General features: G+C 52.5%; 1 protein-coding gene across 1 annotated transcript; it reads right to left on the bottom strand.

Annotated features, from left to right (window-relative positions):
• Window positions 1-2,357: 2,357 nt before the first annotated feature.
• On the bottom strand, window positions 2,358-15,798 carry Draxin (dorsal inhibitory axon guidance protein). Its single transcript, XM_057784545.1, has 6 exons — window positions 15,369-15,798; window positions 12,621-12,814; window positions 11,231-11,342; window positions 10,800-10,889; window positions 9,128-9,217; window positions 2,358-5,472 (listed from the first exon to the last, which is right to left on the bottom strand). Exons 1-6 carry the CDS (start codon window positions 15,796-15,798, stop codon window positions 5,360-5,362), a joined length of 1,029 nt encoding a protein of 342 aa, XP_057640528.1. The 3' UTR covers window positions 2,358-5,359.
• Between the last annotated feature and the right edge of the window lie 2,108 nt (window positions 15,799-17,906).

The raw sequence follows: 17,906 nt of genomic DNA, 5'->3' as shown, positions 1-17,906 counted from the left end.
AGCTGGCACATCAGGACCATAGGCCTTTCCACAGCCACTGACTAGAGGTCAGCGACAGATGAATAAACTCCAGTCTTCAGACCAAATCTGTCCCACTGATCTTTTATGTCAATAAAACTTTATTAGCACACAGCATCTGCTTCCATGCCACCTAATGGCAGAACTGAAGAGTTGAGACAGAGATAGCATGATCTTTGATGTCTGTAGGAAAGGGACATCCTGGGTTTGGTCCCTAGAACCACCCTCAGCAGGAGTATCTCGGCTCACTGGGCAGGGACACAGTAAGAGAGGTTTGGTGCAGGACTCTGCAGTCCTAAGATCAAGCAGGCCAAGTTCCAAGAGCCCTTGATACATTGAGCCAGAGGCCCTGTGGGTTCAGAAGCCCAAGGTGTCTTGGAGGATGCTGGAGCCGGCTGGCCAGGGCTCATGATCTAGGAAACCCTAGGTTTGGGAAAGCAGGTCCCCGCCCACTCCGCACAGCTGGGCAGGGCAGTCTTGTCAGGACATCAGGCTCCAAAAGTGCCTGGGTGCTCTGGAATGATCCTTCTGTACACTGTGAAGACGTGCTGCTCTCATTGTTAATATAAAGCTGACCGATGTCTAGGCAGGATTTTCCAGGGCACAAGAATGCTGGGGAGAAGGGCGGAGTCAGAGGAGACCATGAGAAGCAGAGCAAGCAGGATGGGAACTATGTAGCTGAGGTAAATGAACTTTGGGGAAGCATATAGATGAGTAGAAATGGGGTAATTTAAATTGTAAGAGCTAGCTAGAAACAAGCCTAATCCATCAGCTGAGCATTTATAATTAATATTAAGTCTCTATGTGGTTATTTGGGAACTGACTGGTGGGAAAGAAAAGTCTGGGCTCAGCCTTGACTTTGGGATACTAAAGCCATTGCCACCGGAACCAGAACTGCTCTGGTTATTCAGACCTGAGAGGACCCGGTGAGCAGGCTGGGGTGGTGCTGGCAGGAATGGTACCCACATTAGATGTTCTCTCAGCTGCCAAACCAGGCCACCGCAAGCAGTTCACAAACTTTCCCAAGATGCATCTGAGCCTTCCTAGGCCCTGTCAGGACTGACAGTATTTTGTCCTGAACCACACTGAAGCGGGATGCTGCTGCAGCTGCTGCTCATCAGTCTGTGGTGAACAGTACCCCAACCCCCTTGGGTACGCCAGAAGCTGCTCCAATCCTGTAGACCTCAATATCCAGGTGAGAGAAGGAGCCACATTTGCCTTGCTTGCTCAGACCAGACCTCAATCAAATCAAGTAAATAGGAAATGAGAAGAGAAATACAAGACTTAGGGTCCCCTTCCAAGGCTCTGGCAATGTTCCCTGCCAGTCAGAATGACCATTTCCTGGAAGAACAGAGTCAAGAAGTGGCTTAGCAATTGTCACCTCTTTATTTACAGCTCAGAGAATACATGCAATATGGCATCATAGACCATAGTACCCCTCCCTTGCTGTTCCCGCATTTCAAGGAGGAGCTATAGCCCTCCAAGGCATTTCCCAAGAGTACACACGTCCAGTGATGGAGACTCCGGGCCTAGGAGCCCTATCTGGTGTCTTCTAAGCAGAGCCAATGGCAGTCAAGGAGGTAGGCCTTGGATCGTGGAATTTGTCCTCGCTGGTCAATTGCCAAGAAACAGACCTCAGAGTCGCCAAGCCATAGTGAACACAAGAGTACTGAATTGTCCTAATGTCCCCACCACTGGCATCTGCCTTCCGTCTGTGGTCCTCACACCCACCACACCCAAGAATGCCCTGGTGAACGTGTTAGAAGCCAGGTGCTGGGGACCACTCCTGTGATTGCAGCTCAGTAGGTGTGAAGTGGGGCCCAAGAGTCTGTGCTTCTACCAGACTCCCAGGTGATGCTGGAACTTTGCAACCAGGGGTGGCTTGGTCATAGATCTGTCCCAGACCACCTGCCCTTCCTGGGGCTTTGGAAACCCCACTCCCCGCAGTGCAAACCCCTTGTTCTGCATGCAGCCTGCTCACCCTGACCACCCCTTTTCTGTGTGCACACAGTATCTATGGCCTGTTAGCACACACTCACTATGTATGGTCTGTGAGCATGAGGCTGCATGGAGGGCCAGTGTTAATGTAGTCCCGTACCAGGAACCCTAAAAGGGCAGCCTCAGCTGCTGACCTCTCCCGACCCCGCTTTCCTGGCACCCCAGGGCTCTTGGTTCCTTACTTTCTAAACATTCTCCTCATTGAGGGTGCTCTGGGGAAGGCTGAAGGAGGCTTCCGGAGGAACTCTGCAGCACCTCAGCGGGAGAAGGGGTGTGGCCTTGGAATCTGACCTCCTCCAAGACCGGATGACGTCATTTTCCTTTGACATTTGCATCTCTAGTCATAGGCTCCTCAGCCCCCTTCCACCAGCCGTGGAAACCACCCTTCCTATCGCCAACGCCCAGAAAAGAGTCCGTATCTGGGGACAGTGGGGATCTGTCAGAGTGTCCTTGAAGTTTCAGCTCAGGTGTCTGTCTGGGCAGTTCTAAGCAAACCCCTGCTCGGCTCCCCACCAGGGTCCGCTTTTATTCTCATAAACCTGATGCTGTGTGGCCATGTGCTCCTCCGGCTCTGCCTCAGTGTGGGAATCTATATGCTTCTCTGTCAGGAGCCATGTCCCCCCCCAAATTATTATAGGGAGCATTGCCCTGAGGAGTTTTGCAGAGGGCTCCACTTTCCAATTGTATTGAGAATTGTTTTATTGACAAAGCCTATCCCACACCCAAATTGTCTGTTAATAGAGAGCTATCTGTTAGCGGAACCCGCCTCACACCCAAACTATCTAGAGAACTAGGTGTGTCAAATCGTGACTTCCTGACCAAGGAATCGTGACCTGACCGATCGTAACCTCTTGGCCTACATGACCAGCGTGGACCACGTGGCAAGATCCCGTGCCCCAGCCCCCCAAGCTCCTCATCCAGGGGCTATATAAGCTGTAACAATGACTCTAATAAACGGAGGCTTCGACAAATCTGCCTAGCCTCCTTCCTCTCATCAGCCATGTCTTTCAGGTGGTACCTCTCCGTGACCCTGGAATAACTGACCAGCCAGGCAGGTTACAGACCCTAGACAGAGTAACTCGCCAAGGCGGTCTACACTTCTCCCGAGTAGTGACCCAGTTTGGGAAAGTCCACTTTGTTTTTTTGTTTGTATATTTGTTTGAGGCAGGGTCTCTTTATGTAGCCCTGGCTGTCCAGGAACTCTCTTTGTAGACCAGGCTGACCTCAAACTCACAGAGATTTGCCTGTCTCTGCCTCCCAAATGCTGGGATTAAAAGGCGTGCGCTACTACATCCATTGTGAAGTGCACTTTGGAGCAATCATAGAAAGCATCCTGAACCGGGCATGGTGGTGCAACCTTTAATCCCAGCACTTGGAAGGCAGAGGAGGCGGGTCTCTGTGAGTTCCAGGCTAACCTGGTCTACATTGTGAGTTTCAGGTCAGCCAGAGACGATTAGTGAGACACCGCAAAAAAAAAAAAGCATCATTGAGTATGTGATGGATCACTGTGGAAATGAAGGCCTGCTGAAGTTGGCTAACTGGTAATATAGGTGGTGTGTGTGTGTGTGTGTGTTATGGGCCAGGCACTGTTTTAAGAATCAGGCATTTTCATTTCTTTGAAAAGTCAAGGCACAGAGACCGTGAGCAACTTCCGTAAGGTCAGCAAAGTGTGAGGAGACGCAGGCTGAGGCTGTGTATAGCAGTGTGCTGCAGATGCTGCAGCAGGTAGGAGGGCAGGGACCAATGTTCTCAGGCTGCCATGGCTGTCCCCTGGGGAGGCTTTGGAGACTTCGAAGCCCAGACCAGTTAGCATGTAGCTCAGCAGCAGGGCACTTGCCTGGAACGTGCAAGGCCCTGGTACTACAGAAAGGAAAATGAATCTGCCTTAGAGCCTGCTTTCCCATTGCCGCTTTGATCCTTCCGGCTGTTGGCCCCGACCCCCATTCCCAGGCCTATCAGACCCAACTTGGGAAAGAAGAACAAGCGTGTTTGATTTCTTCTAGATCTGCTTGTTTTCCTTGGTGCCTGGTCCCTGGACCAGACTGGTTACCCCAAAGCCGTAAACAGCCCTGGCATCCCATGGATGTGGTCCAGGCTGGGGAGGGCGGGGGCAGGGAAGGCTTTCTTTTACCATTGTAAAGGTTGACCAGGAGGGAGATGCCAGGAGCAAGGGTCTAAAGGGTTCTCCTGAGGTGGCTCCTCAGGTAGCTCCAGATCTGCTGGGACACACATTTCGGGCAGTGACAATAATGGTGAGGCTGTCATCACGGTTCTAGCCTGTGAGCATGAAGGCTGCACAGTCTCGGAGGTGACCCCACTTTCCGAGGGGCATTGTTGCTGAAGCGAAGGGATGGAGTCCAGAGACGGTCTTAGGGAGGTTGGGAGCCACCAAACATCGTGTCAAGTGAACTCAGGGGGAAAGAAGTGGGAATGGAGGAGAACGAGTGGAGGACAAACCCAGGGCCCTGTGCAGGCTAGGCCAATGGCTTATTTTGTTTTGCTTGAGACACAGTCTCCTGTAGTCTAATCTCACACTTGCTAAGTAGCTGAAGATGACCTTTAACTTCTGATCCTCCAGCACCCTCTGCCTTTGACACCATGCTTCAGGACGGAAACTAGGGTTAGTCACACCCCACCCCGCCCCATGCTTTGATTTTAAGGAGGATACACCTGCCAAATATGCTGACTCACTCCTGGTAATCCCAGCATTTGGAAGACAGAGGCAGGGGGACTGTCTGAGTTTCTAAAGGCCAGGTTGGCCAAAGAGTGAGACCATGTCTCTCAAAAAGACGATAAGCCTCTGTTGGGAAAGGCTGAAGACAGTCAAGTTGTGTCTGATGCCAAAGATGGAGGATCATGGGTGATGTGGGACCTTGCACAGGTCTCACAACTCAAGAGTGCTTCAGTGGTCTCTTGCCACGGTCTCTGTGGAAATTCAGTAAAAATGAAGGTGGTGCTTGGCGTTTGCCTGGGACAGAGTATTCCAGAGCCACTCCCGTCGGGTGTCCTCTCTTTCCAAACCTTTCTAGGCCGGGAAACCTCTTAATTTTCCAAATTGAAGCTGCTGTAATGCTGATATCAAGCAGAAGAGGGCGCGCTCGACACGACTATCACGTAGAGCGGGCTCCGTGAGCTGCGTGGGTACCACCTGGGATGGCAGACACAGCTGCTCTCAACCAAGCCCTCACCCAGCTTGGGGATGAGTGTACCGGGCCTGTACCCGCAGCCTCAGCCATTGGATTCCCCACGCAGCCCCAAGCTGAGCTAGTTACCGACGCGGTCTTATTTGTCCAAACTTCCCTAGCTCAGAACCCCGGCCTGTGGGGAGGGCAACGCTAGGGCGCTAGATGTTGATGAAGGATCCCTGGTCCCCGCTGACCGTCTCAGGTTCCACGCAGCGCCCCTTCCTTCGAGTGACCCTGCGGTTCCGGTGGAATTTGGCATAGCAACGCAGCCCTGAGGGAAGGAGGCAAGGATGTCATGCCTGTGGGTGACTGTCCCTCCCTTTTCTTCCCCTTCAGCCCGCACAGGCTTCTCATTTGACAGCCCCTCCACACCACCGAGTCATCGCAATGTCTTGAAAAGTTTTAAGAAACTGGGCTGACTGCACAGGCCTGAGACTGAAACAGCAGGTTTGGGCTTAGTCTGAGGCTGGCGTGGCTACATAGCAGGCTCGAAACAAAAACAGAAAACAAAACAAAAATCCAGCAAAACCTAAATGTTGAATCTGGGGCTTTGCACATTAAGCACACATTCTATCACTGAACTATACATGACCTCATCTCCTATTTAGGAAAAAAAAAACAGGTTGAGCATGGTAGCCCAGCCTTTAATCCTAGTATTTAAGAGGCAGAGGCACCGAGCGGAGGTGGCGCACGCCTTTAATCCCAGCACTCGGGAGGCAGAGGCAGGCGGATCTCTGTGAGTCCGGGACCAGCCTGGTCTACAGAGTGAGTTCCAGGACAGGCTCCAAAGCTACAGAGAAACCTTGTCTCGAAAAACCAAAAAGAAAAAGAAAAAAGAAAAGAAAAAAATCCAAACAAGGGCAACAAAGTCAGTGCAGTTCTTCTTGAAGCTTCTCTCATTTCCTTTTTAACCTTTTCCAGGCCTCACTATATGCCAAGCCAAGCCAAGCAGTTTCTGCCCAAGGTCCCTGCCTTTACCATCCGCCTCCTATCGGAACCCCTCAGGCTCTCTTTCAACACCCATCACCTGGGTTTTTTTTTTTTAATTTATTTATTTATTTATTATGTGTACAATATTCTGTCTGTGTGTATGCCTGCTGGCCAGGGCACCAGATCTCATTACAGATGGTTGTGAGCCACCATGTGGTTGCTGGGAATTGAACTCAGGACCTTTGGAAGAGCAGGCAATGCTCTTAACCCCTGAGCCATCTCTCCAGCCCACCTGGGTTGTTTTGTTTTTTTTTTTCCCTTTTCCTAAGAACTCTACATAACATCCTGTTTCCGGAAATACCTTCCAATCTTTTGGGCTTTCTTTTTCACAACCCTTATGAGTTTCCAGGGACTTTTTCCTTTCCACTTTTCCTTTTGTGGGTGTGGGTGGGTGGGTGATGGATACAAGAGCTTCTGTAGCCCAGGATGCCCTGGATGGAACTCCCTGTGTGGCTGAAGATGACCTTGAACCCCTGAGTCTCCTATCTCTACCTCTGGAGCGCTGAGATCACAGGCTTGGGGCCAGGGTACCTGGCTCCAGAGACGGCTTATCTATGGGTTTGTTTCTGTAACACAGGAGTGGAGAAGATGCAGGCTCTTTTATTACTGTAAACTAGACTTTGTGTGTGGCTCGGGTTCACACAGCAGCTAGGGGAGGAATCTGCCCTCAGAGGTTGAATATCACTTGGCTCGGCAATTTAGGGACCTTGTTTTGAAAGGGTGCTTATCTCTCAGAGGTGGTCGCCAAAAAAAATACTGTATAAATACATAAATATCATATTGACATAAGGGAAGTGTATGGCGGTGAGAGCCCCACCCAGAATGGCCACAGTTGGTCTTTACTGAAGTTCAGTGACGGGAACCAGGGGCTCCCAAGACCATGACTTCAGCAGTGTGGGTTTGAAGACTCTGAAGACAGAAGCCGAATTATTTTCCACCTGTTCCTTCATAGTTCTCATTCAAACTTTTTTCTGTAAGATTTACTTTGAGTCTGAAGGTTTGTCTGCTTGGATGTATGTGTACCATGTACATGTTTGGTGCCTGTAAAGGTCAGAAGATGGCATTGGATCCCTGGAACTGGAGTAATGGATGGTCCTGAGCTGCCATATGAGTGGGGGAAACTGAATCTGGGTCCTCTGCAAGGGCAGCCAGTGCTCTTAACCACTGAGTCATCTCTCCAGCCCTTCCCTGGCCCTGTCTTTCATTTGGGTAGGGGGTATGAACTCAAGGCCTGGCAAGCACTCTACACTGAGCGATACTACTACCTTCAGCGATTTATTTATGTATTTATTTAGAGACTGGGTCTAACTGTGTAGAGCAGGCCAGCCTTGAACTCACAGAGATCCACCTACCTCTGCCTCCTGAGTGCAACTTTGGTTCTCTCCTGCCACATTTACGAGGGTTCCAGGGACTGAACACAGGTCATCAGGCTTGCGGACCAAGCCCCTTTACACCCTGAGCCAATTGCTAGTGCTGGTTTGTTGTTTTCCAGGCAAGGTGTCACTGTGCATCCCCCTCAGTTGGCCTCAAATTCACGATAGGCCTGCCCCCGCCTCTCAAGTGCTGGGATTACCACAGGCAACTTTTCTTCTTAATTTCCTTACCTTTCCTTCTCCCTTCTCCTCCCCTTCCGTCCCCTCCTCTCCCCTCCCATCCTTTCCTCTCCTCTCCCCTCCCCTCCCTTCCTTACCCTCCTCTCCCTTCCTCTCTCCTCTCCCTTCCTCTCTCCTCCTCTCCCTTCATCTCTCCTCCTCTCCCTTCCTCTCTCCTCTCCCTTCCTCTCTCCTCCTCTCCCTTCCTCTCTCCTCTCCCTTCCTCTCTCCTCCTCTCCCTTTCTCTCTCCTTCACTCCCTTCCTCTCCCCTCCCCTCCTCTCTTCTCCCCTTCTCTCCCTTCCTCTCCTCTCCCCTCCCCTCCTCTCCCTTTCTCTCCCTTCCCCTCCTCTTCCTTCCCCACCTCTCCTCTCCCCTCCCCTCCTCTCCTCTCCCCTCCTCCTCTCTCCTCTCCCCTCCCCTCCTGTCCTCTACCCTCTTCTCTCACTCCTTTCCTTTTTTCCTATGATAAAATAAAATACTCCCCCCACCAAAAACAAAGAAAGGAACAAAGAAGCAAGGGAAGTAAGGGGAGATCCAGCAATGATGCTGCAGACCTTTAACTCCAGCTGCTGGAGAGGCTGAGGCAGGAGAATCACGTGTTTGAGGTCTGCCTACACAACTCAGCACAGTTCTGCCTCAGGACTTTTTGTTGTTGCTCTTCTCATAGAGACAAACATGCTACTACCAAGGTGTTCTTCTGCACCCCACTCTTCCATAGATGTGTTTGAGTAAGTCACCTCACCTCACTTCTGAAATAGGAATCATAATATCTAGCTTCCAGGGGTGACTGTGGATGCAGCACAGGACAGACACCAATGGGCACAGGTGTGCATGGGGCACACCCTTCCCTTGGGTGGGTACTCGGGGAAGTGAACCCTTCCCTGTGGCTGCTGGGAATCCCACCCGACTCCCTGTTTCCCACCGCCTCACTTGGAAAGTCTCCCATCCAGAGTTCTGCTGAGAGCCTGCCAGCCTTCTCAGGTTGGCTCTTATTTAAAAGGGATACGTTCCCGTCTCCTCCCTTCTCCCCCTCCTGATCCTGAGTGATCACGCCAGCTTGTGTTTCAAGAGGCGAGAACACAAATCTGAGAAACGATGCCAGGAATGGAGATGCGTCAAGCAGACAGATTGGAAGACCCCGGCAAAGCTGTTCCTACCGGTGCCTTCAGCTCCCAGGGGGTTCTCCTACCCACTCCCTCTCCTTAGACCCTTCCGACACAACCACCCTCTGCCAGGAAACCTCATGGCCCACTCATTGCAGAGCTGGCTGGACAACAAAGGTTTCATGGTTCCGGGAGCGTGGTGGGGAGGGGGCTGTCCCCCTCCCGGAGCCCGGACTGACCTTCCATGCACATGCAGTCATCAAAACATTTGTTGTTGAGGCCGCGGTTGTGGGGCGTGCAGAGATGTTCCCGGAGGTCGCAGCAAGTTCCTGGCAACACAGCAAGCACATGTGGTCAGCCAAGCTGAGCGGCTCCTCCCCACCGCCCCGCACTGAGTCCCACTGGACAGGAGATCCATCATATGTGTGGCAGTGGCAGTACATGCCCTGGTGTGCCATCTGGCGTGTAAGCCCCGCCCACTGGATCTCACGGATGAAATCCCCAGAGGCAGGTGGCAGAGACGCAGACCTCCCCAGATGGCCACTTGATCGATCATGGGAGGATCAAAGGTGGTGTGGGGTTCGCCTCCCAGGGATGGGGGTGCCAGAGGTAGAGCCGGCTGAGGGAGGGGAGGGACCTCAGGGATCACGGATGCCCATGTCCTCTTGGACAGATGGGGGAATGAAAGCCCTGGGTGGCTGCAGGGATAGCCTAGGCAAGCCTGAGGCATCTCTGCTCATTACTGTCCTGTTGGCCCTGACTCCAGCCTTTTCTTCACACTCAGAGTGCAGACAATGGTGTAGGAACAGACAGCCTGTCTGGGCTGGTATCCCGCTTCAACAATGCCAAAATGGCTGCGTTTTGCAGAATATCCTGCCCATGTGGCGCCATGGGTATGGCCACTTGAGTCTGCCCTGCCCCCACCCCCCAGGGCACTCATTATTTGGTAGCAGTAAGAGACACCAGTCCCTGATCTCCTGCTGCGAGTGGCTTCACTCATCTTGGCCCCTGTCCCAGTTACCCCCTCCCTCAGAAGCTCCAGACAAGGGACAACATGGCCGTGACCAGGGCCACCCAGCATGGGGCTTCCCTGGCGGCAAGGTTTTTCCTCACAGCTCCCTTTGGGCCAGCATGACATCAGGCCAGAGGACTCTCTGCCAACTTATTTCCTCTCTTGCCTCGAATAAGTTCACCATCAGACCCCAGAGAAGCATCTCCCAAGACAGGGTCTGGCCTGCATCTCCCTATGGACCCCCGGGATGATCTTGAACTCCTGATCCTCCTGCCTTCGCTTCCCAAGTGCTGTGGTGACAGATGTTTCCCCACCACTGCTTCTGCTCTGGGGAGTCACCTGACCCCACAAGACCAGGCTCAGACTCTAGTCAGATAGCAGGCCCCCCATGTTCCTCCGCTATGATGAGCAGGATGCTGACCGGGAGAGGGTGTCATGGAAACCATCCTCAGAAAGCGAGGTGGTGACATGATGAGGGGACTGAATTAACCCATGTGGGCGTTGAGAAGACAAGGTCAGGAGCAGATCCTCTCACTTAGGGCAGGGCGGGTTGTGGGTAAGAAGCTTAGGAACCAAGATGGCTGAGGCTGTGTGATCTTGGGAAAGGCCCTTAGCCTCTGTAGGGCTTAATTGTTTTGCTTTGCCTGAAAACGAAGTCAGTCAGTCTCTGCCCCCACCGCACCTCACTTCTCTCCTTCTCTCCCCACCTCTCTCTAATGTCATTCTACGGCAGAGACACTCAGGAAACTCGTGGCTACTGCAGTTGCTAATTATTGTGCAGAAAGGGTCATGACCCTCACTCAGGCTTGCTCCCATGCTAGAAGCCCTGTCTCACCTGCCTTTCTGGCATTCCCTCCCAGTCTGGTGCCTCACGTGTGGGTTTAGGGGTACCAGGGTACCTGGCAGGCAATCCTGGTGATGGTCACACGGTTCCCCCTCAGCTGGCGATGTCTCATTACCATCACTGGCATACTGACTCCAGTGTTTCTCTGGGGACAAGGAAATTGGAGGTCATATTAAGCACAAGACTTGGGGGTGTCACACAGTCAGTGGCCACTCCCACAGTGTGGCCCGGACAAGATCCTCTGCCTCTCTCTACTTCACTTTCTTCCCCGAAGCAGATCCCGTAGCCCATCTCCCTGTAAGAGGCGTGGGACCTGTGTGCAGAGAGCTTGGGAGACTGCCACAGTTAGTCGGGCTCAGCTTAGAGTGATGCTCTCCAGCCCACTTCCGGACGCCTGCGGGTCATCCTGGACTCAGCAAGGGTCCTCTTCAGTAGGTGCTGGACAGAGGAGTCCAAACATGGGGCCAGGGGGCAAAGCAGACTTACCTTTCCTCTTTGCAGAAGGCCAGACCTCTGGCTTTAAATCCTCATAGTCAGTCCAGTCAAATAAGGCCATGTCCAGCGTGGGCATCACGTCCCCATCTGACCTGGGCTGTGCCTGCAGAAGACGAGGTGGGGAGGAGACCTGGAGTCTTCCAAGTGAAGACATCAAGGCAATGGTGAGGGAGGCTGCGGTACCGGCTTGTTCAGAATGTCTTAGCCCATCAGGGAGGGAATTAGAGGTGGGCCCACTGCTCATTTCTTTGCCGTCTCTCAAGGTCCTATGAAGACCACATGCAGGCCTCAATCCCACTCACAACAGAGGGCCACTCACAACGCTGACCCACTCACAACGCTGACCCACTCACAACGCTGACCCACTCACAACGTTGAACAAAATCCTGGAAACTACTGAGGACCAGATATCGTGGCTGGGTCCCCGTGTACGTGATGGCCAGGGTTCAGCAAGGCACAGACTGTAACTACCTGCCCATGGCCACAGCTTTCGAGCTGTCTGTCCCCTTCCTCTTCCCTTCATAAACGAGAATGGCCAGGTGAACTCCTGTGCCCTTCTTGAGTCACCAGCGGTCAGAGCTGTGTGAGCGTCCCTGTTCCCTTCCCATTTACTTTCTCAGAGTCGGGGAGTAGACGGGTCAGCCACCTCACTGACCTATGCCACTCTAGTCATGGGTTTTAAAATCTCCTGGCTGCTTTTCGAGCTCTTCCAGACTTTAAAGGTCCTCCCAGGAGTCCTCCTCTACGTGTGTAGAGACCAGCATGCTGAGCTGGCACTGGCTTCCTGGTTGTCCCAGCCCAAGCCCCCAAGGCCATATGCTGTGGTTGTTGGCATTTTTTTCTGGAGGCAGAATACCCAGTGGGGCAAAAAACTTACTGGCTTCCCCTACCACCCTCCTGCTGTGCCTCAGTTTATCTAAGTAGAATAGGAGGAGAATCAATTAAAACCCAAGCAGCTGGGCACACCTGTGAGAGATTTTTCTCGATTGGATCGTTCAAGGTGAGAAGACCGGCCCTAAATCAGGGCCACACCTTCCGGTCCCCGCCCCCCCCCCGCCCCCACATGCCTGGAAGGACATGGAAGAAGGAAGCTTTTGCTTTTTGTCTACTTGTCCTCACTTTTGGTGGCAAGTCTGTCTGTCCTGCTGCCGAGGTATTTGCTGGTATTAGAACCTACTTCAGGATTATGACACAGAAAAGACCAGCTGAGATACCTGGCCTCATGGACCAAACCTGATTCTTTCTTTGCCTTTCCGTGGGGAGACAGCAGCTGTTGGACCAGCCGGACCACAGCCTGTAGGCCACTCCAGGAAAGTCCCTTTTGATGCACACCTTAATTCTACAGTTCTGTTCAGTCCTGATAGGAGGCATGTGCCCTTACCTGGGGCCGCAGGGAGGTGACAGGCAGGATCCGGGACTCCTCTGGGGTAGGCGTGGCGACATCTGCTGTGGTTAGGAAGAGCATGGTTGGGGCCAGGCTGGTAGAAGACTCCTCTGTTGCAGCCTCCAGCATCTGGTCTTCAGAAGGTTCCACCTTCTTCATTAGGGAGCTGGGCCCGCGGATGGCAGCTCGTCCTGAGACAGGGCAAACACAGGGTGACCAGCCTGCTGCTCAGTGTCCACCTACAGGGCAGTCCGACCTTTCTGCTGTGAGCCAAGGGCTGTTGGAATCACGGACCCTTGGTTTATCCAACACCCTTGCTGCCTACCCTGCTAGAGACCCAGAAACAGCAGTCACTGGGAGACTAGTTGGAAGATTGTCCTCGAGAAGCTGCATTCTAGAAAGAAGTCTGGATCCAGGATGCCTGAGGGCAACTAGGGACATAAAACCATAGAAGGCTTCCTGGAGGAGGTGAGGTTCATGGAGGCTGAGGGACACTGCTTGGGGAGACTTTGAGAAAGCTGGCAGGAGAGCCACTGCTTACACACATGCACACATGCATGCACGCACACACGCACACGCCACTTCACAGTAGTTACTTCATCTAAGTGTCTCAGGAACTCTGAGAAGCAGTTGCTGCTAATCTACAGTGGAGGAACTCAAGTCAGAGAGGTTAGGCAGTTTCACTAAGGACCCACAGTTCTCGTATGGCAGGGCATAGATTTGAACCTCCGTCCCGGGTGCAAAGCCAATGCTTTTGATTTCTGGGGCCACCTTTGAAGACACTCAGGTGGGAGACTGAGAGCGGAAGGGCACAAGGTCACAAACAATGGGACCAGGATGGAAGATGGGGGGCTGGTCGTCTACACTTGTCCTTGCAAGACAGGTATAAGTTGATTCGGATCCTGTGGGGTCCACCCCACCTCACAGAAATGAACCCCAGTCAGCCTGAGGCTTCACAAGTGGTGATAAACTGGCCTGACCTGTGGGCTTCATCTGTCTCCTGCCACCGTGTTTTTTCCCTCAGGAGGGTCCTGCCTCTTGACCAAAGAGGGAAATTGGGGACCCCATGTGTACTGTGCTCTCCTGCTGGTCCTCAGGCATCAGCAGTTTCCAAATTGGCACAGGGGACTCCCGAGAATGGGAGGGAGTATGATGACATTTGTCCTTGGCGTCTGGGGAGTCTCAGTCAACCTGGCCAGGAAGCAAGTGCCTTCTCTCTCACTATCTGCACCCAGCCAGCCCGTCTGTGGCAGTCGCTCTGTCCCTAAGGCAGTCTTGTCACGTGAAAAGACTTAGTAGCCAGGTGACAGTGCAGGCTCAGGGCCAGGTGAGGCCGGAGAAAGGTCAGCTGGTTGGAGCGGGAGGGGTCAGCTGATGGGGGAGGAACCAGCTGCTGGTGGGGGCAGGACCAGTTGGTTCTGGGAGGGGGCCATCTGGTTTAGGGGAGGGGCCAACCCAACTGGTTGGAGATGGGCAGGCATGGGAGGTTTGACATTTCTCTCAAGACCCTGCAGTATATATCTTTGCTGTCCCCAAGGACCCAGGACTTGGTCTTTGGGCTGGAGAGATGACTCAGAAGCTAAGAACGTGCACTGCTCTGGCAAAGGACCTGAGTTCGATTCCCAGCGCCCATGTCAGGTGGCTCACAACCTCCTTTTATTCCAGCTCCAGGAGACCAGATGCCTCTAGTCCCCGAGGGCACCGCGCTCACATGCACGTATTCACACATACATACACATAACTAAAAACATTACAAATAAATCTTAAAAAAGAAAAACTTGATTCTCCAGCCCCTCGCTCTACTTGGAAGCAGTGGGGTCTCTGGGAGATGGGGCTTAGTGGAAGGAACTTGAGTGATTGGGGGTGCCTTTGAAGGGATACTGGGACCCAGTTATTCCTGTGCTGTCTCTCCCTTCCTCTCTCTTCCTCCTCCTCCTTTTTTCCCTCAGTCACCGGGCACCATGAGGTGAGCAGCTCCACGCTGCTTCTACCGAGCTCTGCCTCACAACATGTCCAAGCAACTTAGAATGTTCTGAATCCTTGATCCCAAATCAACTTTCTCCTCTTTGAAATCATGACAGACAGTTGGCCACCACATGGGGTCACTGGTGTGCAGGGTTGGAGGGTGCGGACTGGGATGCCCAGGATTTAGTAGCGACTGCTTCGGGAGGGTGTCCTGACCCCCAAATCTAAGCTCTCTGAGCGGCAGGTCACCTCCTCCTGCACTAAGGTTGGGCAGTGTCTTTGCAGTGGGACAAACTGAGGCTCATGCAGGTGACTTTCCCAAGGCTACAAACTAGTGAATAGTGGAGTCAGACCCTGCTCTCAACAGATCTGAGCGCAGAGTCCAAGCTCTCGGCTTCCACTCCGTTCTGGAGCTCATTAAAAGACGTGCCCGGAGGGGGGTTCCCAGCTCTTCGGTCTGTACGCTAACAGGGCTTAGAGTTGGGTAGATTTTTCCTGACCTAGGAGGATGACTGACCGCCTAAGGAGGCAGAGCTTCTATCGCGAGCTCCCTCTTCTCCACCTCTGTCCCTCCTCTGCCTCTCCCTGCTTCCTCTCCCTAGCAGACTGCTCTGACTTTAGTAAGATGCATCCCCTCTTTTGGGAGCCCACTTCTGCCCCTTTGGGGGTTTTGAATGGTCTCTCCGGGGCCTTAAAACTCTGACTCTCTGACCACTTCCTGTCCTCCGCATTAGAGCCTAGAGCCTTCCCGGAGTAAAGGGCTCCCCGGCCTCCCGCTACCTCGGTGCTGGCGCAGCCGGTCCCTGCGTCTCTTGTGTTCTCTGCCACGTTTCTTCATCCTCTCCCACCCAGAAGACCGGGACTCCTTCTCAGGATAGGGCAATGCCAGCCCCAGAAGCAGCTCCTTGTCCTGCAGAAGGCCGGCAGGGCGCTGTCCAAGAGTTATCTGGGAAGCCTGCCTAGTGGCGGTGACCACAGCCCCCTCCTGGCCCCGGCTGGGCATGCCTGGGCCCCTGTCCTTCTTGCCCAGGCCCCGTCGGCCATGATGACTGGGCTGAGGCACCCACAGTGTAGAGCTGGGGAGGTGGGGTTGGGTTTCAGGCAGATTCCGGGGAGAGGATCCAGATGCAAGGGTGCCTGCCACGTGGAGCTCCGGGAATAGCAGGACCAGGAACAGTATGGTGATCTTGCAGACAGTGGACCCTGCCATTGGCTCTCCCTAAAAGAAAAACATTATTATGAGGGCAATACACAGCACCTCCCCACAAAACTCCATATCCGCACCCCATTATACAAACTGCTTTTTCCGCGGGGGTAGAGGAGGCTCTGCTCCCTGGACACATTGCCTTTTTTAACTTTGTGTTTTGGATTGTTGTTGAGGTTTTGTTTTGTTTTGTTTTTGAGACAGTCTCATGTACCCCAGGATACACTTGAACTGATCCTCTTGCATTATAATTACAGGCATGAACCACCAGCGTCTTTCCTTTTGTGTGAGGACTTAAAAGTTCATTAAATTACTGGGTGTGGTGGAGCAAGCTTTTAATCCCAGCACTTGGGAGAGAGACAGGCGGATCTCTGTGAGTTAGAGGCCAGCCTGGTCTACAAAGCGAGTTCCAGGAGAAATCCTGGGTCAAAAATTCATTAAGTTGGGCTGGTGAGATGGCTCAGAGGTTAAGAGCATTGCCTGCTCTTCCAAAGGTCCTGAGTTCAATTCCCAGCAACCACATGGTGGCTCACAACCATCTGTAATGAGGTCTGGTGCCCTCTTCTGGCCTGCAGGCATACACACAGACAGAATATTGTATACATAATAAATAAATAAATATTAAAAAAATTCATTAAGTTACATTTATTCATCTATTTATGCATTTATTGTGCACATGCCAAGGTGTGCATGTGGAGGTCAGAGGACAGTTTGCAGGAGTCAGTTCATGGGTCTCAAGTATCAAACTCAGGTCATCCCACACCTCAGCAAGTTCCTTTGCCTACTGATCCATCTTGCCTGTCCTCCCCTTTTCTAAATTATTAAATATGTATGTGTGTGTCTGTCTGTCACATGTGTGCAATGCCTGAGGAGGCCAGAAGAGGCCGGAAGGGTACTCTGGAGCCGGGGTGTCAACTGCCTAATGTGGGTGCTGGGAACCAAACTCAGATCTTCTGCAAGAATAACAGCCAACAAGAACTTCTTAACCTAACTGAGCCATCTCTCCAGCTTTTATTCCCCACCTTGAGACAGGGTCTCAAAGTGGTCTTAGCTGTTCTGGAACTTGCTATATAGTCTAGGCTGGCCTCAAACTCACAGAGATCCAACTGCCTCTGCTTCCTGAGTGCTGGAACTGAAGATGTATGCATATCTGGCTTACTTTCTTTCTTTCTTTTTTTTTTTCTTTTCTTTTCTTTTCTTTTTTTTGGTTTTTTGAGACAGGGTTTCTCTGTGGTTTTTTTGGAGCCTGCCCTGGAACTAGCTCTTGTAGACCAGGCTGGTCTCGAACTCACAGAGATCCGCCTGCCTCTGCCTCTCGAGTGCTGGGATTAAAGGCGTGCGCCACCACCGCCCGGCTTTTCTTTTTTTCTTTTTTTCCCAGACAGCGTTTCTCTGTGTAGGCCCTGGTTGTTCCAGAACTTGCTTTCTTGCGAAGCTGACCTCAAACTCAGAGATCTGCCTGCTTGTCCCTCCTGAGTACTGAGATTAAAGGCACGTGCCACCACAGCCTGACTTCTTCCTTTTTAAATTTAGTGTAATCTTTTAGAGATAGGATCACGTCAAGTAGCTCAGGCTGGCCTTGAACTCACGCACTCTACCTGCCTCTGCCTCCTGTCTGCTGGGAGTATAGGCCTGAATCCCTATGCCTGCTGGAGGCATTTTCACGTCAAAGCTGAATGGTGCTCATGGTTAGGCCATGAGAGCTGGTGAACATGCCACGGCCACGAGAGCTGGTGAACATGCTACGGCCACGAAAGCTGATGAACATGCCACGGCCATGAGAGCTGGTGAACATGCCACTGCAGAGGACTGTCCTCGTGGGGCGAGGAAGATGGCTCAGTGGCTAGGGGTGCTTGTTGCTTGGTTTCCAACACCCACAGGGCAGCTAACAACCGTCTCTAACTCCAATTCTGGAGCATCCAATGCTGTCTTCTGGCCTCCACTGGCACTGCCTGCATGTAGTGCCCAGACCAGACATATACACATAAAAAAAAAAAAAAATCACAAGAGCACCAAAGGCTTAGGCTCTTTGGTTTAAATCCTTCCAGACCAGTCTAGAGGTCCTTTCTCTACACAAACCTCTGCCCTTGGTCAAGATCTCTAAGGCACAGCTG

The sequence above is a fragment of the Chionomys nivalis genome, chromosome 11, assembly GCF_950005125.1.
Source record: "Chionomys nivalis chromosome 11, mChiNiv1.1, whole genome shotgun sequence".
NCBI lineage: Eukaryota > Metazoa > Chordata > Mammalia > Rodentia > Cricetidae > Chionomys > Chionomys nivalis.
This window is presented reverse-complemented; position numbering and strand designations above follow the sequence as displayed.

Bases quoted from the DNA above. Each gene is read 5' to 3' on its own strand.
- Draxin (XM_057784545.1), bottom strand. From the start codon at position 15,798: ATGGCAGGGTCCACTGTCTGCAAGATCACCATACTGTTCCTGGTCCTG. The intron at 12,815-15,368 runs GTAGCGGGAGGC...GCCCTGTCTCAG, and splicing joins CCGGCTGCGCCAGCACCGAG to GACGAGCTGCCATCCGCGGG. The intron at 10,890-11,230 runs GTAAGTCTGCTT...CCTTGTCCCCAG, and splicing joins GCCTTCTGCAAAGAGGAAAG to AGAAACACTGGAGTCAGTAT.